General features: G+C 51.9%; 2 protein-coding genes across 7 annotated transcripts in view; one reads left to right on the forward strand and one right to left on the reverse strand.

Annotated features, from left to right (window-relative positions):
• CSTPP1 (centriolar satellite-associated tubulin polyglutamylase complex regulator 1) overlaps nucleotides 1-7,344 on the forward strand; it is a 227,959-nt gene extending 220,615 nt beyond the window's left edge. Inside the window, exons 6-9 of one of the 2 annotated variants that reach the window (XM_049891061.1) lie at nucleotides 923-1,118; nucleotides 1,719-1,828; nucleotides 4,816-4,879; nucleotides 7,185-7,344. In XM_049891061.1, the coding sequence (XP_049747018.1) occupies nucleotides 923-1,118; nucleotides 1,719-1,828; nucleotides 4,816-4,879; nucleotides 7,185-7,344 (530 nt within the window). Of the gene's footprint in view, nucleotides 1-922; nucleotides 1,119-1,718; nucleotides 1,829-4,815; nucleotides 4,880-5,145; nucleotides 5,922-7,184 lie in introns of those variants that run through there. The other variant, XM_049891060.1, reaches the window with a different exon arrangement.
• Nucleotides 7,345-8,542: 1,198 nt separating this feature from the next.
• Nucleotides 8,543-18,632, reverse strand: ARFGAP2 (ADP ribosylation factor GTPase activating protein 2). 5 transcript variants are annotated; one of them, XM_049891052.1, is made up of 17 exons: nucleotides 18,411-18,628; nucleotides 18,125-18,243; nucleotides 17,486-17,558; nucleotides 16,867-16,998; nucleotides 16,699-16,779; nucleotides 15,770-15,851; nucleotides 15,433-15,489; nucleotides 14,694-14,735; nucleotides 14,280-14,332; nucleotides 13,647-13,783; nucleotides 13,393-13,524; nucleotides 11,203-11,331; nucleotides 10,990-11,124; nucleotides 9,664-9,790; nucleotides 9,412-9,505; nucleotides 9,175-9,293; nucleotides 8,543-8,629 (listed from the first exon to the last, which is right to left on the reverse strand). In XM_049891052.1, exons 1-17 carry the CDS (start codon nucleotides 18,480-18,482, stop codon nucleotides 8,609-8,611), a joined length of 1,605 nt encoding a protein of 534 aa, XP_049747009.1. In that variant the 5' UTR covers nucleotides 18,483-18,628; the 3' UTR covers nucleotides 8,543-8,608. The 5 variants fall into 5 exon arrangements, with proteins under 5 accessions (XP_049747009.1, XP_049747011.1, XP_049747008.1 ...); XM_049891054.1 differs by lacking the exon at nucleotides 14,694-14,735 and having other exon boundaries at nucleotides 18,411-18,625; XM_049891051.1 differs by lacking the exon at nucleotides 8,543-8,629 and having other exon boundaries at nucleotides 8,849-9,293; nucleotides 18,411-18,632.
• Between the last annotated feature and the right edge of the window lie 239 nt (nucleotides 18,633-18,871).

The raw sequence follows: 18,871 nt of genomic DNA on the forward strand, positions 1-18,871 counted from the left end.
AGTAAATAGAAGGCTGTCCTTGGAGCCTGGAGGTGGCCTTCCTGTCAGCTTGTGGTCCCAGCCAGCCCTGGCCTCACCTAGGCCATTCTGTTTACTTGATGGCCTGGTCAGGCAGAGGCTGGAGCCTGGAAGCTCGCCTTCTGCCCTTAGCAGCTCCAGGCATCTATTTCTCATTTCTCTGAAGCCCTTGGGCCCTAGAGGAGAAGCAGCCATGTTAGGGAGCACCTTTTCCCATCCTAGCCTACCTGGGCTCCCTTCTTAACGGCCCTCCCAGAGGGACAGAGCAGTATGTGGGGATCACTCACGCCATGTGCGCCGGTCAGAGAGGAGACACCCGTAAGTCATCGGTGACTCACAATGGCTCAGTTACTAAAATTTGAGACAAATTTCAAATATTTAATAAACAGCGGGTTGCAGGTTTCCTTTCTTCCTCATTGGTATCCCAACATGCTTCTTGAGTCGGAGAGGCAGGTGGCCTCACAAGATGGAGCAGACCATGGGATCGTGCACGTGTTCATTCTTTCTGAAATTATCACATTCAGCATGTGCCAGGTACAGTGCTAGGTGCTGGGGATAGCAAGGATCTTACGTTCTAGCAAAGAGGCAGGTTAAATTACACAGAAAACTAGTCATTAGATAAGTGCTCCCAAAGAGTACAGGGGCAATGAAAGTATTCCAGGGGGAATCTCACCTAGTCTTGGAGACCAGCAACAACTGTCCAGGGAATGGACATTTGAGCTGAAACCATATTAGTGTCCCCTCTCGTGACTGTGCTGGTCAAGCAAGGTTGAGGGCTCCTGCTCTCATGATACTATGCACTGGGCACTGAGGCTGATGTGGAGTTGAGCTAACAAAGAGAGGGGAGAAGCCGAAATATGTCTTCACTGCCTGAATAACTCCCCCCTCCACCTATGGTACCCAGAATTCTTGGAGAGTGTGGCTGCCATCTATCAGGACCTGCTGTCTGGCAAGAACCCCAATACAGTGATTGTACCAACATCATCCAGTGGGCAGCACCGCCAACGACCTGCCTTGGGTGAGGCTAGCATGCTGGAGGGAGTGGAGGCGTCACTCTTCTACCAGTGCCTGGAGAACCTGTGTGACCGGCACAAGTACAGGTGAGAAACAGGCACACACACCCCGCCTCAGCCCCAGGGATGGTAGGCTGCTGGCTTTTGGAACAGATCTCTAGTAGGATGCTCTCATGGGTCCAGGGCTTCTGGGGCCCTTCATGATCACACTATAAATTAGAACAGCACCATTTGCCCCCACACCAGAGAGCTCCCCAGTTGGCTTGCTTAGAAAGGACTGTTTCACGTGGACAAGAGTACTTGTAGATGGCCAGCTTGGCACCCTTCTTACCACGAGATAGACCGGCTTTGGCTTTTTACAGAGGAGAGAACATTTACTGTACAAAACTAGACAGAACCAGTTTTGGTCTCCTCCAAGATGAGGCTGTCACTTCTAGCCATTTCATCTTCTCTACCCCCTCCCACCCTTCCCCAGTGAAAGCACCAGTTAGTGAACACACCAGCCTTTCCTGCTTACAGTCAAGGCCTTGCTCCTGGACATCTGTCAGGCTCCCCAAGGGGCTGAGGGCCCCCAAGCAGGCAGGTTCCCTTGATCTTAGGATTCCTCCTAAGCTTGAAGGTATGAATGAAAAGATGGCACTCGGACTTGGTAGTCTTTGAATCTGGCATCTATATTCTCTCTTCTAGCTGCCCACCCCCAGCGCTTGTCAAAGAGGTGCTAAGCAACGTTCAGAGACTGACCTTCTATGGATTCCTCGTGGCTCTCTCAAAACATCATGGAATCAACCAAGCCCTAGGTAAGCCAGAGCTGGGCGTGGTCAGCCTACCTGCCCCCATAACTCAAAGCCAGGTAGGACCTGGCCTCTATGAGCAGACATGGCACCACAAGGACGGGAAATCACCATCTCTGCCTTAACCTCTCAGGGCCAGCCTCTGAGTCCTAGAGGGCCAGAATGTGCACAAGACTGTGCCCTCTTAGGCTTCTCACATTCCAATTGTAAGGGACAGCCTTCCCCGCCCAGGGCCTTGCCCCAACATGAAGCAGCCTGTCCCCATAGAATCCCAGTTCTGCCTTGGGGAGTGGCCTGCAGGTTGGACAGACACAGGGCTATTTACTCAGTGGCTCTGGAGATTGTATGTCAAAGAGACCTGAATCCCATTTGTAAACAAGGCAAAGGTGTGTCTGGGAGCGCTTTTTTCCCAGCTGGGGAAAAAAAAAAAAAACATTAATCTGAGAAGGAGTTAGAAAAATGGTGGGGGGGGGGTGCGGGGGAGAGGTCTCCACAGCCATTTTTCCTGCTTATTGGTTTATTCTCACTGGTTGGGTTCCTCATTCTTGGTCTTCTGCACCCACCCTGCTCCTCCCCCTCAGCTTTCCTATGGGAAGAGCCACCAGGACAATCATCCTACTAGAGCTTGAGGGGCTCTTATTAGTCTCTATCCTTAAGAGATAACTCCAAGTGTGCTTGGAACCCAGGTTTCTGAGTCTCCAAGAAGAGACACAGCACCCCCCTTCCTTTTGCCAGTTGTGAGTCCTCTGTGGCTGGTAAGGGTCAAGAGAAGGAAATGGAACATTTATTAAATGCCAGCCACAGTAGGCCAATTACTGTGCTAGGGATGCTTCTGGGATCACAGAACACAAACCCCCTTAGAACTGACCAAGGGCCCGTTCAGGCATGCACACCAACTGGCAGTCGAATTACCCTGAGTTATCCTGTGTTTGGGGCAGGCACAGTCAGCGGACCCTCCAAGTGGGAGTGGTAGCCAAGGTCACTGGCTGAACTAGGAGTAGAAAGGAGGCAAAATAGGAGTCAGGAGTCAAGAGTAAGGGTGTGATGGGTGGGGATTTACTTAGGTTTTCTTTCACACTCTCAGATTACCGGTCACCCTCCCTTCTTTTCCACCAACCACAGTCACTAGAAGGAAAAGCTAACTAGCAACTGGGTCACAGGTTGTACTAACCTCCTTCCCTTGCTTCTTCTAAGGGCCTTTAAAAAAGACAGTCACTCACTCAACAGCTTTGACTGTACACTAGTGTTGGGTAGAGTAGGAAATACAAAGAAGCAGATGGTCTCTGCCCTCACCTGGAACACCAGTGTATAAAATAGAAATCTGGAGATACCCTTGTTGAAGCCAGTTGAGGAGAGGAAAAACCTTGTTCCTTTGACCCTCAAGGCACCCCCCAAAGAATGAGGGTTCCATGGGACATAGTTTGAAAACCACTAAAAGGAAAAATGGCCAGGAGGCATCATCTGAGAAAGCTTTGAAAAAGTCGGGAATTGAAGGAGAGTTAGATGGATAATTTTGAGTCTTTCTAGGGAGCAGCATTGTTGACTGCCAAGTCTAGGTTCTAAACACCAGTGAGCTCTTTTCCCTGAACAGTTCACTGGTGAGGATTCTTCCTATTTGCAAACTTCAGCCACACCTCCTCTCCCACTGTTAATGACTCCTGGCAGCAACCAAGAGCCTCTCCTCTCACCTTTCCCTAATGTCAAAAACGAATCTACGGCAATGGGTTTGGTTTGTTTTAGTTTATAGCTCAGAGGCATCGGTGGTTCAGTGCCTTCCAAGCGAGAGACCAAGGTTCAATTCTGGCCAATGCACCTAATGAGTAGCCACCACTCATCTGAGTGTCAGTGGAGGCTTGCCTCTTGCTAAGACACTGAACAGGTTTCAGTGGGAAACATCCAGGCTAAAATGGACCAAGATGGACCTGGCAATCTGCTTCCAAAAATCAGCCAGTGAAAGCCCTGTAGATCACAATGGTTCAGTCCACAACTGATCATGGGGATGGCACAGGACCAGGCAGCATTTCGTTCTGTTGTGCGTGGGGTCACCATGAGTCAGGGCCAATTCAACAGCAGCTAACAACAACAGTTCATAGTGAAGGAACCCAACTTGGAGAAAGTGGAGTTTGTTCTGAGATCACAGAGATGGTTTGTGGCAGAGCAGAGACAGGACTGCTCCCCTCCTGGCCATACAAAATCGAGTTTGGTGTGATTCCGCCCCAGCCTTTTCTTCTCACCCCTTGGGCCCTCCTGGGAGGAGAAGAGGCAGCAGTTTTGACTATCTCTGACAGGTGGGACCACCCTGACTTTGGGGCATAGAGCTGAATAACTTCTGGTCTTTAGTGTCAGCCTGGAGGTGCAATGGTTAAGTGCTTGGCTGCTAACTGAAAGGTTGGCAGTTTGAACCCACCAGCCCACTCTGCAGGAGAAAGATGTGACAGTATGCTCCCATAAAGATTTATAGTCTTGGAAACCCTACTGGGGCAGTTCTACACTGTCCTACAGGGTCACTGTGAGTCAGAACTGACTTAACTCAATGGCAAGCAGTTTGTTTCTTGGTTTTAGTGTTGGCCTAGGCTGCATCCTCTGTCTCTGGCTCCTTTACAGCCCAATACCTGAGACCTCAAGAAAGGATTAAACCCCCAGCACGAGCTCACAACCCACGACCTAGTTTTGGAAGGGGATAGCCCCATTTGTGCAGCGACTTTGAGGTTTAGAGGTGTCTCCTTAGCTGTGGTCTCTGGAGTGGGCAGCAAGGTTCACTAAATTTATCAAGCAGCACCCAAGACCACCTGCTTCATGACTGCTCTCGGGCCGCTACAGTCCTACACTTCTTAAGAGCTCTTGCCCAAGTATTTTAGGTCAGCGTTCCCAGGGTCAGAATAGACAGGCATGAAGGGGAGGGCCACAAAGGCATCTGTGGGATGGGGCAGCCTGACTGGAACCCGGCTGAAGGACACCCAGATTAAGGTTTGTGTTCCCCAACTCTCTCCTAGGAGCTCTGCCTGACAAGGGGGACCTGATGCACGACCCAGCCATGGATGAGGAGCTGGAACGGCTGTAAGTGTCAAGTGGGAAGATGCTGCCCCCTTGTGGGAGCCAAGCCTTGGTCGGACAGAGCCATGCCCCCTCATGGGTAACACAGGGCTTGTCTGAACCACCCCATGTTGGTCAGGGCAGCATTCAGGGGCCAGCAGAAGCCTGAGGAATCTTTTGAGACCTTTGGGGCTAGAACCCATGCATTCATTTGAATAAACACGGAGGTGGAGGTGCTGGCTCTGGACAGGAGGCGTCTCGCTGCCCTCTGGGCTTCTTCCCTCTTTCAGGCTGGTTCAGGTCCCGGGCCTGGTCAACTCTGTCACTGCCAGCTCAGAAGCCAGCTGCCTGCCTTCCCGAACCCCTTCCCGAGTTGCCTCCCCCTGGAGACCCCTCCATCACTCCCGCAAAGTGGATGTAGAGAGCGATGGCTCCACTGAAGAGACAGATGAGTCCGAGACTTGAGGAGTCTGAAGGGTCCTACCTATCACCCTCCTCTGTCCCTTGCTCCCACCCCAGCCCTGGGGATGCCCAACCTCCACTCCAGCGCTGTGCTATGCTCCCCTCTGCTGGTAGAAAGGCTGAATAACACCCCCAGCCAAGTCAATACTTAACCCTACCCTCACAGGCCCCAGCAGTCTTTGGGCTTTAGTCAGGCCCCAAGCTACCTGCAGATTGAACTGAGGCCACCTGGTCACTGGGAGGGAAGGGGACTTGGCCTTAGCCTTCTGCTGACAGTTCTCCCAACCTTGAGGAAGTAGTCTCTTCTCAGCCAACTTCTGCTAGCCCCCCGGTAAGATTCATCTCCCTCACAGAAACTTTGAGAAGGGGGAGACCACAAATAGCCAACGAAGGGCCTTGCATGGTCAAGGGTGAGGCCTGACATGCAAGTACTGGGGGGACATAACCACTGTGGCCTTCTGCTGGAGGAAGAGCCACCACCCATCACAGGATGAAGGAGAAGGGTGGGCAAGAAAACTGCACTTGCAAAAACTGCTTCCAGTCTTCCCTGTATCTAATAGCTAAATACGTGAAATGAATAAAGTCCCTTGTATCTGGTAAGTGGTGAGCCTAAAACCACTAGACTGAGGAGATGCAAAAGGACTGGTGAAGGGAAGGGGTGTGTTTGGGTCTCTGGTGCTGAATCCTACCTTTTCTGGTAACACTGGAAGCCGGGGGCCAGAGGACCACCAAAAGCCTGAAGACCTCCCTCAGATGAGAAGGCGGCTTACACTTTTGCACATGGGAGCACCCCTGGTTCCAAAGGAAAATGCTAACAGCTGCAATGGGCCTTTAGAAAACTAAGACCCAGGGGGTTCTAAGCCAAGTTCCCATAGCTTCACAGATCCAGGCAACAGAAGGGTTAGCACCGCACAACCTGCCAGCCATGGGTTGGTTATTAAACACTTGCCAGGCACTTGCTCTGGGCTAAGGAAGAGGGGGTGCAGCTGTGAACAAGGCACCAGCCTGAGGGGCACAAGCTTCCAGCTAAGGCTGGAGAAAGGTAGACAAATGGTTTTCAGTTTCTATCAATCGGGCTGGGGTGTCCTCCAGCAAGTAAAGCCCACCCAAAGGCCAAACAGGCTGCTGCCTCCTCTGAAGCTGATGTCACTACCGCTGGGCGCACATTCTTTTGGGCACATCTATGCCCAGACCAGCCCCACTGACCAGCTGCAGGAACTGGCTCCCAAAGCCCTGTGCCAGTACTAGGAGATCCAGTTCTAAAAAAGCTCCAAGCCACACGGTGAGGTCTCTGGGGTCACAATCATCTCCAGCTTCCAGTCCCAGAGAGCAGGTCTCTAACCTAGGTGTGTATTGTGGTATGAACCACAGGGGGACATGTTTATAAATGCACAGGGCCACGCTAGAGTCTGATTCGGTACCTGCTTCAGGTGGGGCCCAGATTATTCCAAAGCTGGAAGTCCCAGATCCATAGTGGGAATCACTGACTTCGAGCACATAGCTCCCTCTACCCCCTCCCTTTTTATCACCCACTTCCCAGAGTGGCAGTTTTCAGCTGTACCCTGAGGGCCTCTCTGAGGTGGCACCAATGTTTCAGCCTCTCTAAGGGGAGAGGGATGCCAAGCCAGGGGTTTATACACAAACACACAGATCTTTTCCTCCTGAATTTAAAAGGGTTCCATTAAGTAAGTCTGAATATTTTAGTTCTTTATCTCCTTTGAGAAACCCGCTCCCCATCAATCCTAATGTGATGAGCCTACAAGGCTGCTGGGGCCCTCACTCAGAACACTCACCTGCCCTCAGCCTGTGGCTCAGCGGGTGAGTTAAAGGGCCAACTAATACCAGCTCTTTCCTCCGCGTGCAACAGGGTGGTGAGGTCGAGGCTGCACAGGACCTCGCGGCAGCACAGGGCCGAGGAACCAGGGGCCTTTGGCTTTCAGAGAAGAGACAGACCGGAGGCCCTGGAGAGAATACCCTCAGCTTCTTCACCATCGCCCTACCCGTATCGGTGGGAGCCCAGAGAGTGAGGCGAGGGCCTGCTCTGGGCAGGGGGCAGGATCCAGAGGACAGTACTTCAGTTCAGACCAGCACGGGCCCAGGGCCCCGTGGGGGCTTTATTTTGACACACTTTGTTGCAATACAAACAGTCCAGAAAGAAAAGTCATGTCCCTTTGGGGGAGGAGGGTAGGGAAGAAAAATGGTCTGTTGCTTGGGTGCCCAACCCACAACTCAAAGGGGGCTTGGACCCAAACTGCCAGCATGGCAGGGGAAGATGGCACCAAGGATGACACAGTGCATGGCCCAGCTGCTAGAGGGAGAGGCCTGCAGCCCTAGGCCCCTCCAGCTCTCACTGGTGGGGTTCTGTCCAGGCCCCTGAGCCCAGGATGGTGCAGAGGAAGAAAGGTGAGCCCAGGAGCCTACTTCTGTCCCTCACAGCCTCTGCTTCCTTGGTCAGCACTACGCCCACAGTGTCCACAGTCACCGACCAGGGGAGAAAGGGGCAGAGAAACATCTCAGGAGGGCACAGAGGGTCCTGTGGTCCAGAGCAGATGGTATGGAAGGACTCCAAGACACCCAGGAGAAGCAATCCTCCCCCTGACATCCAAGTGATGACTGTAAAAAGGGGTGGTGAGACAGGAGAAAAGCACTCGGGCCTCCACCCTAATCCCAAATAAAACCTTTAGGCACCAGGTAAAGTTTCTAGCCCTTAGTAAGACCCAGACCAAGGTCCTTCCCCTCCCGCCTGCCTTCTCCTAGTACCCAGAGGCCACTGGTGGCAGCAGCAAATCCAGCATCTCTCCCCCAGGGGCTGGCCCATGGCAGAATTTTCTAGGTCTCCCCCACTGGCTCCAGAGGACTGAGGCCCAAGCCCCCAAGCCTCCAGACTACCAAGAAGGATCCTAGAGCCAGCCAAAAGCCTCATACTTTTCATTTTCTCCACTTGAGGAAGGGCTGGACCCAGAAAAAGCCATCCCGAGGGAACCCTCTCCCCTTTACTCCCAGTGTGGCTGCAAAGTGAGCAGCAGCTTTGGGGGTGGGATTGGAAGGACAATAATCGAGCACACAGGGGAGAGGATGTGAGGGGAGGAGAACAAAGGGCTCGGTCCACAGGCAGAGGACAAGGCTGGTACTGACCATTCCCCTCACCCGAGATCCTCCAAGGCCACCCCACTCACACACCACACATAGAAGGTAACAAATCCTCCCAGCTTCTACCAGGCAAGCCTCCCTGGACTGAGAATCATGGGGTTCTTGCTGTCACCAACATATGCCTGAGCCGTGGAGCTTACATCAGTAGGAACCGTAGCGATCCTGGGGTGGGGAGAGGAAAACACAAGGTCAGCATCTCTAACCTCCAGCAGCTTTCCTGCGTGCACGTGCCCTCCCCACCACACAGACAGACACACACACACCCTGCAGCAGAACCAAGTGCAGGCTCTGTGCACCCTCAAGGAAGGAGTCCACAATGAGATGCAGTGGGTGATCAGGCACCAGTCTCACCGCAGCAGAGATAGTTTCATATTTATTGTGATTTGGGAAGGCGGTTGTGGCCCAAACCCAAGGGGGAAGCCCTATCTGAACTCACAGAGCTGGGGAGGGAGGGAGAAGCAGTGGTAGAGGTGACATGACTAGGGAACAGTTGAGTGTGGACATGGCATTGTCTCTGTGTGAGGCCCCAGCCCTGGTACAGAGCTCAGAGAAAGGAAGCTACCCCTCCAAAAAAAGAAAATACTATCTCTTTCTAAGACTGAGAGGGGCTACCCAGGAGCAGTGTCTGGATGTGGGTGAAAAGGCAAACCTCTAAGCACTATTCCTTAGGCCACCTCCCAGCCCAGGTCCAGCAGCCCCAGCCTCACCTGTAAAGAATTCATCACACCATTGGCCAGCACAGCCATCTTCCCAGCCACAGACTTGACACCCTGCTTAAACTGGGCAATGTCAGCTGTAGGGAGCACATTCCCTAGAGATACACTACCTGTAAAAGCAAGAGAAAGGATGACCCAGAGCCCTGCAGGAAACCCTCCCCAGCCGACAGTGCCCTCCAGCTCTGCTGAAAGACCTCAGTGGTGCCTGCCAAGCCACTGGGGCCTTACCTGCTCCATGAGCTCCATCCACCTCCCCAAAGAGGTCTGAAGAGCTGATGGCGCTGCTGCCTGAGAGCTGCTGGAGCCGAGACCTTGCTTCGTACTGTGGTAAAGAAAATGTGAGGCCTTGGGATCTTATGGCCAATGACCCCAGGCCCTTACAGGCCAAGCCAACCTAGTACTAATGCCCAAAGCTCTGGCAAGGAGGAAGCTCTTGCATCTACTTGCTGCCTCCAGCCATGGGCAGACAATTCCACTTACCTCCGAATCCATCTCCCGCCCAAAGAACATGTCAGATGAAATGGCTTTGGCTCCTGCAAATTTCTGACGTGCTTCACTGGACTCAAGGCCTGAGCTCCGGCTCTCTATTTCCCTCCGGTTTGTGGCTCTGAGAGGTGGATGGAGAACAATGTCTCTAACCCTTCCTGTTGCCATCAGGGGAGGCAGAGTACAGAGTAAACCAAAAAACCAAACCCCCGTGCTGTCGAGTCAATTCTGACTCATAGCGACCCTATAGGGCAGAGTAGAACTGCCCCACAGAGTTTCCAAGGAGCGCCTGGCAGATTCAAACTGCCGACCCTTTGGTTAACAGCCGTAGCACTTAACCACTACACCACCAGGGTTTCCAGAGTACAGAGTACAAAGGCCAAAAAAGTACCAATGGCCTTTATTGATCTTACTCAAAAAAAAAAAAAAAAAAAAACACTGGAAGATGTCTACCACAGCTGCATTCTGTCTGTGGCTTTGGAGCCCAGGGCCCTCTCTCTGGATGAGGAGCCTCCCTTCTCCACACTGAAGCCAAGGCACCGAGACCTCATGTTACTACACTAGGCAGGAATGAGTACGTCTGGAGGGCCTGGGCTTGTGCCCCAAACCCTCTAACTGACATTACAGTGTAGGAGATTGTAATGTTACTACGGTTACTCCTACTAGTTAGAATTTACCTAACACTGGGGTGACCATGTCTTGATTTGCCTGTGACAGTCCTGGTTTATCCCTACCTGCCTGTCTCCTGTCCCCTCTTTTACTTTCAAAAGTACCCTGGTGTGGATACCTCACACTGAATGTGCAGACACTGGGCTAGGTGTTTCACAAGTTTCATTACATTTCGTCCTCCCAGCAGCCCTGTGAAGTAGTCACAAATGGATGATTCACAGATAATCTGTCAACTAACACATTAGGGGGGAATAAGATTTTTTTTTTTTAACTGAAATAATAAATAAGATGGGACCAGAGACACCTAATCCTTGGGAGGTCAGTACTGAAGCATAAAATCAGGCCCCTCCTATCAGAGAAATGGATCCTAAGTAGAAAAGGCTGCCCGGTCCTCTGTGACATTAAGCACAGCTCAAACCAAAGCTTGCTTCCTGCACTGTCAAATACGGATCATGCCCTGGAGCCACTAGCCACATGTGGCTACTTAAATTTACCAAAATCAAATTATTCAGCCCCTCAGTTGCACTAGCCATATTTCAAGGGCTCAGTGGCCACATGGCTAATGGCTACTATAAGGGACCAGTACAGACACAGAACATTTCCATCATCACAGAAAGTTCTACTGGACACTGCTGTCCCAGACCACTCTACCTTTCTGAAATAGGCCGGATGCTTGAGATGGTCACTTCTGGCTCCTTCTCCTCCACCCTGTCCATTCCCCAGGTAGCATCTGTGTCCCAGCGGGAACCAAAACTTTCCCCCAAGGAGAAAGGGTTGTCCTTGTACCTGGGGAGACAACAGAGTGGCTCAGGGAAGCGTGGTGAGGAGCATCATGGCAAAGTCTGCCCCCAACAACAGCCTTACTTTGGGGGTCCAGAGGCGAAAGTACCAACGTCATCAAACAAGTCCAGCTGCGAGCGGGAGGATCTTACACTCGCTGGGGTCTCCTGCTCAATCACCTGCATTTCAGACAGCGCTGAGTGGGAGACAGAGCTGTGGGGAAAAGCAGAGCCAGGCGTGAGCCCAGTGGTGAGCTTCAGTGTCACCACACAAGAGAAGATGTGCTGCTGACATAAACCTGGCTTCTCTCTCCCTGGTCACCAACCAGGACCTTCTCTCCCTACCAGTGCACAAGGCTGGGCCAGGCACGACTGCAGGTACCCAGCAGGTCATGAACCAGGAATGAGTAAAGCAGCTGGGGATGACCCAACCGAGAGTGTACTGTCTAAACTATCTACACATCAGCTTTGTTTCCTCAAAGCATGGTTTCCCTGGCAAATGACCATATGCCTGTTAGAATTTTAATAACAATGTCCTTAAAAACAACTCAGACTTGCTACACCATGAACCATATCCTTCACTGAGACAAACACACACGCACACACAAAAGGAAAAAGATGAAATGTAGCCCAGACCCAGGGAAATGAGTCTAGTGACAACAAAGGGTAAGTTCTTAATTATCTATTCCATATTTGTTCATTTAAGACGAAAACATTTCAAAACATAGAGCCTGGCCTTATGCATTAAGACCTGGATCTGATGTCTGGTTTCCCAATGAGAAGGGGCATCAGATTGGGTAGACAATACTTCCATTTCCCCATCTTTCACGCACCATAGACACTTAAAGGATCAATTTGACGTAAATAAAATCACTTAAAACCGCATACAAATTTTAGCTGAGAGAAGAGCAGGCGATAAATATTTTGCATTGGGGCTTTAAACAGGGTAGGCTGGATTAGGTTTAAATAAAAGACTCTATTGTACTGCAAAAAAAAAGGTGTGTGTGGGCATGTGTGTGCATATACACATGCATACACACACTTTTTCCCCAGGCTTTTCGCAGCTGAAAAATTGTTCACACTTGTGCCCAATAAATCCTCTATGGCCAAGACGTGGGAGGGGAGGAGACTAAAGTCCTTTTCAGGATTCACATTTTATGTTTTGCTGATTAGCTGTTAAGTAGTGACAAACAGACTAAGAGGGAATAGCTTAAATCCAGCTGGCCCAAAGACCCAACCATATCTTCTTCTGGGGAAACAGAGTACAACGGCTACAAACAATGAATTTGGAATCCAACAGGCCTGTGCTCACAACCCAGCTCACCAACCATTAGTTTTGTGGGCTTCAGGCAAATTGCTTAATTGCTCTGAATCTCACTTTTCTCACCTGGAAAACCAGTGTAACGTTCCCTCCTACACAGGACTCTTACGTTTCAGTAAACGAGGCCAGCAGCAGAGCTCGTGCCTCTCTAAGGAACAGCCACCACTTGGCACCAGCTAACTGCAGCCAGGAATGACGGCCTTGGCACTGTCAGATGCTCCAATTTTTTCAGAGAAGTCAAAAATCTAGATTTAATACTGAAGTCTCCAATGTTTAACTTCTAGTGCAAGCGAAACACATCAGGGAGTGGTGTGCAACCCATTTTGTTTTTTTAATTAAGAAAACCACGGCGACATAAGCCCAAACCAAAAAAGGCCCATTGTCATCAAGCCAATTCCAATTCACAGCAACACTACAGGACAGGGTAAAACTCCCCCACAGGGTTTCCAAAGAGCGGCTGGTAGATTCGAACTGCCAACCTTTTGGTTAGCAACCAAGCTCTCAACCACTATGCCACCAGGGCTTCATAATATAAGCCCAGTGGTTCTGAAACAGGAGAATACTGCCCAACCAAAGAGCATCTGAAATGGGGCGGGGGGGTTGGGGGGTGTTACTAGTGTCTGGAAGTACAAGTGGCACTTAGCTGATAGAGACTAGGGGTGCTAAAAGCCCTGCAATTCTCAGGGAGGTCTTGAAAAACAAAAGAATTGTCCAATCAGCACCTCCATTAAGAAACACCATGCTGGTACCTTGGATATAGCATAACAGTACCTGTTCCTGTGTTTCACTCATTCAGTACTTATTCAGCACATACCTACTATGTGCCAACAAGCAATGATTTATTCAGCGTCAGAGAAAGAATAAGCCTAGAACCCCAAACTGCTGAGAAGAACCTGCAATAGTTCCCAGAAGAACAACGGCTTTTTTCTACCGCATCCCTGGGCTAAGCCTCACCTTCGGGACACCAAGCCCATGCCCAGTCTCTCTGCCTGCTCTCGTTTCTTCCCCTCCAGATTCTGTAGCTTCTTCTCCTCTTTCTTACGATCAATCTGGAGTTCCTGGTAGGCAAGACGCATGGAGGCAACCCTTGGAGGAAACAAATATGTCAGAGGCCAGCACCCATCCTGACCTGCCTGCCCACCCAGCCTCCTCACCTCTGCCAGGCTTGAAGCTCAGCACATGAGGCGGGGCCCCTGGGGTAAACTCACATGGACTCCTCGGCCTGCTTCTTGGCATCAGCTGCCTGCTGCTCCCGGAGCTTCTCCGCCACCTGGGCCTGCCGCTCAATCTCACTGAAGCTCTGGCTGCTCACCTTCTGGGCCCCAAGGCCTTTCTTAGCACCCAGCTAGGAGGGAGAATCAGGTGATGTGCGGCCTTGCCAACCACAACCTCATCCAGTCCCTCTGGCATGGGCACTCCAGCCACACTCACAAGATACGGGTTTCTTCTTAAAGCTCAGGATAAGAAATAGGAGCCCAGCCAACATGCCCGGAACAGAAAGGGGCTCTGTGGGAACTAAGCACGAGCCATAGCCTGTAGACCGCAAGGCCACTCACACAGCCCCAGCAGAGGCCTCCACCTGAAGACAGCAGCTGACACTGACTGGTGCCTGGTACACGCTGAGCACTCTGCTAAGCACTCAGTGTGCACAATCACACTGTCTCCTCCCAGGAGCCCCTTGAAGGTAAGGACCTTCACATCCCTTTCACAGATAAGATTCAGAGATGTTAAGTACCTTTGCCAAAGTTACATGGCCAGTAAGTGGTAGAGTCAAGAGGATGAACCCAAGCAGGCTGGTCCCAGCTCCTAAGAACAGTATCACACTGCCTCTCCCCACCTACCCCTTTCTTAGCTGCTGCTGGCTTCTTCTTGCCAATGATGGAGGTTTTCAGTTCTGTGTGAGAAAGAGGACAGGCATGAGCTAGGCCAAAAGCAGGCAGCAGCCAACAACTCAGTCCACACCATGCAGCTTCACAGCAAGAGCTTCTAGAAAGAACAGCTTCAGGCAGGGGAAGGCAAAGCTGCCACCAGCTCTATCCAGGACAGTCCAAGCCAAACACAGAGAGGTCAGGGGAAGTCCATCTCCCAGCAGATAGAGACAGAAGCCTAGACCTGAATCACCAGAGCCAGTCAAAAGTCCCTGAGCCACCATGAAGACTGCTAGGTGGGGGGGCAGATGGCAAACACGAGCCTCAACCACTAGAGCAGGGAGCTGGCAAGCAAGAAGCCAGGCTCCCTAAGCGGCTGCTCGTTACCTCGGGCAGGAAGGGCCCCTTGAGGTGACAGAAACATGGACTCTGGAGGAGAGACAGACTTGTGGCTAACAAGGGGCCCACCCCAGAGCCTCCATTCCATACAACTCCCAAGCCCAGAAGCCTGAGTTGTCCCATAGGCCTCTACAGGGCCCAACTTCAGACAGAGTCATGCCAGCCTTCTTGTGGGAACAATCTGACAGTCATTCCTCTGCTGGCTTCCTCCCCAACCCCTGAGGGTCAGCAGAACAAACTGAGGTCAGTAAGTGATTGTTCACCCTGAACCAAGTCTGAAAGGACACTAAGGAAAAAGTAAAAGGTGAAGGGCAGGCCAAAGACTGGCCAAAAAGGGCGAAGGTCACCTCCAGCCTTCAGCAGCTCAATGCTGTACCCCACCTCACAGAAGGTTAGCAATGGACCAACAACAGGCTGGCCTGGTCTCAGACCCCAGGGCTAGGAGCACAGTCCATGCTGGCTGCCCCACACTTGGCCAGACCCAGCCCTAACCCACAGGTAGCCCAAGTCTTCCACACCAGCACACCCTGGTTCATCAATCCGAAGTGTCTGGCTCTAAGGTACTTGTGGTCAATGCTGCAGCCACCATTTCAATCAGTCCCCACTCCAGAGGTCAGATGCTCAGTCTCTTGTGGCCTCAGTCCACACAACCAGGCAGCAGCAGACCTAAACACTCAAGGCCCACACTCTCCCAGCCTACCCCACACCCACCAGCTGGCATACTGACCCAGAGAGGCTTTGGGTGAGGTGGCCAACAGGTCTGCGTTGGGGCCGTGCTCCAGTTCTGTGGGTGCAATGGCGGGAGTCAGTTGTAAGCCTCAATGTTTCCTGTGACTCCCCCTGCCCCACTAAGGGAAGTGACAGGAAAACCGTAGGAGCACTGGCTTTACTCAGATTGCCAAAGCTGCCAAAAGATAAAAGGAATACCCACCACTTCCTCCAAGGAACTGGGATGAATCTCAACCCACCCAGAGAGCTAGGAGACCCCACTCCTATTCCCCCGGCCAGTGTCCCCTTCCTTTCCCAGGACCAGGACACTTGGTTGGAATCTGGGCTGAACTCACGTGCCAGGCCACTGCTCTCTGCAGGCGGGACTGGCTGCTGGGTCTCTGAAGGCTCAGTGGCTTGTGCATCCCAGACAGGGGGCTGAAAAGAAGGCCAGATCACAGAAGCCTCAGTGAGCCACTCCTGCTGGCAAAGAGCACCAAGAACCTACAAGTACTTATGGGTACAAGGCCCTACTCCAAGACCATGAGGAAAAGAAACCGTAGGTTAGCAAGCAAATAAAACCGTGGTTGCTGGTTACTGTGGAAGAAAGAAGCAGGAAACTAGTAGCCCTCTCCACCCCCCCACTATTTACTTAGAGCCAGAGCCCATTCCTCTAATTTAATAACCATTAACAATTACTGGTTGCTTACCATGTGCCAGGCCCAAGTCTGAGGGCTTTCTACATATCATTATTCCACATTTCATTATCACAACAAACCCAATGAGATGGATACATCTCCATTTCAGAGAGGTTAAGTGACTTGGCTAACATCACAGAAATGCAAAGTAAGGAGCAAGGATCCAAAATGAGACTTAAGCACCCAGTGCCAGGCAAGAGGAAACCCTCCTCACAGGGTTGGGCACAGGGAGGGAATCCTTTCATTTCCCCAACCTCAGTGCCTTCCTTATAGTGAAAGAATCCAGGAAAAATTCTTTGGGGATCTTGATTTCACTTGGGCCTTCAAGAAGCTTCTCCTCCTCCTATCTCCACTTTGTAAGGGTCCACTCCTAAGAAGGGATATGTTGTACCACTATTCATGGAAGATGGGAATACCTGGCCCACCCAGCAGGCAACAGTCACCAGCTCCGTGGGTCCAGACATCCCCGTCCATGGTATTGCACCAAAGTGAATGCACTGGTTGTCTGTGATCAAAAAAGGCCTTGACCTTGTAAGTAAGCCACTTATCAGGAACAATTATGGGAACCATTCCTTGCAGGCACTCACCTGAGTGTGTTCCGTGAAGAAATCAGAGTCCTTTTTCTCTGGGGAGTGACTGGGAGCACTGCTCATATTGTCTATCCAGAGCTAGAAGAGAAAAGGCACCCCTGGAACACAAGGTTCTGAATTCTCCCACTCTCACCCACTATCCCACCCCTGGAAACAGGCACTTACATCAGTGCCATGCCTAGCCAGGGCCACACTCCCCATCTGCCTGATCTTCTCCCGGTACATCTGAGCAGCTCGGCTGTTATACTTGGTGTTGGCATCGCTGGCTGTGCATCCATGTTGGCGGAAAAAAGCCGTCTGAGGAATGAAGAAGAGAGAAGAGTGTGCTGTAGGTGATTCTCACCAGACCACAAATGTACTGGCTGTAGAAAACACTCTCTAATAACAGCCCAGTTATTATTTATACAGGATTGATATCAGAAGTTTTACATAGAAGTTGAGTTCCTCAGAAATTACTGCAAAAAAGACTGATATGACTGACTGAAGCCCAGCCCTCATGCCTGAGGACAACAGGCTATACCCACTCTGCCCATCCTTCATCCACAAAGCCTTGGCCCCAACTCCCTTGGCCTCTCCCTAAGAACATCTGTCCAGTTTGGTTTGAATCTGAAACCCCTTTGAAAAGAACTGTGACCAATCTCCAAGTTTAGAGAATAATGTTCAGTGTTGTTACACACCGACTAAAGAACCCTCTGAACAGGGTAATGAAGGAGGCCTCCTGGGAAGTCATGGTACAGTTAGTACTCAGACAGAATGGCGAGGGGGGTTGTAGAAGGAGCGTTACCGCATTGGCATTCCCGCCGACCTGCATACACCTCAGCTGGAACCAGTTCCAGTTGGAATCCAACTCTGTGGACCTGTGTGCAAGGGCTGCATGTCACCCACCGGCAGACACCGGGAGAAAAGCTTCCCTGGCAGACCCACACCTGTCATTTGGCCCCAGGCTGCTGTGAACACCCAGGAAGCATTAAGTAGCCACCACCCTCATTTCCTCCACTCTTCCAGTCCACGAAAGCTTTGCTCTCCATTTATTCAAAAGGGTACTAATTACTTCCCCAGATCCCAAAAGAGGTCGAATTTCCAGGCACGCAAGCTTTGGTTTGGGTTTCCTCTTAAGTACGGCCACAGTCTCACTTCTCGGTCAATATATCAGTAACAACAAGGTCAAAACAGCTAACTCTTTCCCGCAAACTAACGCTCAGAGTCTCAAGCTTGACCTCCAGAAAATAATGGAGTTTCGACCGAGGCGCAAAGAGCCCACAGAAGCGGTTCCCTCCCGTGGGGGGCTACCGGGCTCTCGGCCCAGAGGTTGACCATGTAGAACTGAGAGAGATCCTAGTCGCCGCAGCCACTCTCCCTTGCTGGCCACGGCCTTGGCCGGCAGGGTGGGAAAAAAAGCACCGCAGCCGCGCGGAGGCCCCACCTGATGAAGCTGACATGGACGCCCAATGAGCGGTGAACCCCGGAACAGTCAATACACAAGAAAACACCGTACGGGATGCTAGCCCAACTCGGATTCTTGGCGCCGCAATCGAAGCAGGCCTGGTTGGAGAAGGCAACGAGCAAACGGTCAGAGGCCCCGAGTCGAGGCCGGTCGCTGACATCCCAGGAAAAGAGCCCACCCCGCCCCTCTCCTTCCCTCAGGCCCCAGAAGTGCCGGGAGAGTCCCTCTGCCAGGACTAGGTCCCGCACGCCTCCCGCTCAGGCACCTTGTTGGTTGGAATCGCGCGAAGCCTCTTAAAAAGTGTCTGGATTTCGGTCTTGCTCGGCTCCACCGCCATTTTCTCTCCTTCCCAGACACAACCGCGAACGACGGGTCCTGTCGCGGGCCAATCTTCGCCTGGGAAGGCGGAGTAACCGGGTCGGCCTCGACCCTGCCCTTGTCAACCAAGGGGTGGTAAGATTTAGGCCCGATCTGGACCAATGAGCAGCCGGCGGAACAGGAGCAGAGACGTCAGCAGCCCCGAGCTCTACAATGGTCACCAGAATAAACGCCGCGCCGAGCCGTGGCCAATCCGCGGACAGGGCGGAGCGACGGCTCGCAGGCTGGCCCAAACTTCCTTCGGTAGTGTTCCTCTGACATTTCAGTTCGCCCAGAAGGTGGAGCCACTTCTCACGAGGCGGCGCTACAGGAGGTCGGGACAGAGGCTTGAGCTCTGGCCAGTTACCG

Source organism: Elephas maximus, chromosome 7 (genome assembly GCF_024166365.1).
Source record: "Elephas maximus indicus isolate mEleMax1 chromosome 7, mEleMax1 primary haplotype, whole genome shotgun sequence".
Classification (NCBI taxonomy): Eukaryota; Metazoa; Chordata; class Mammalia; order Proboscidea; family Elephantidae; genus Elephas; species Elephas maximus.

Bases quoted from the DNA above. Each gene is read 5' to 3' on its own strand.
- ARFGAP2 (XM_049891051.1), bottom strand. From the start codon at position 18,482: ATGGCGGTGGAGCCGAGCAAGACCGAAATCCAGACACTTTTTAAGAGG. The intron at 14,736-15,432 runs GTCAGTATGCCA...TCTCTCCTCCAG, and splicing joins CTCACCCAAAGCCTCTCTGG to AGTCCATGTTTCTGTCACCT. The intron at 11,125-11,202 runs GTAAGGCTGTTG...TTGTCTCCCCAG, and splicing joins TTCGCCTCTGGACCCCCAAA to GTACAAGGACAACCCTTTCT.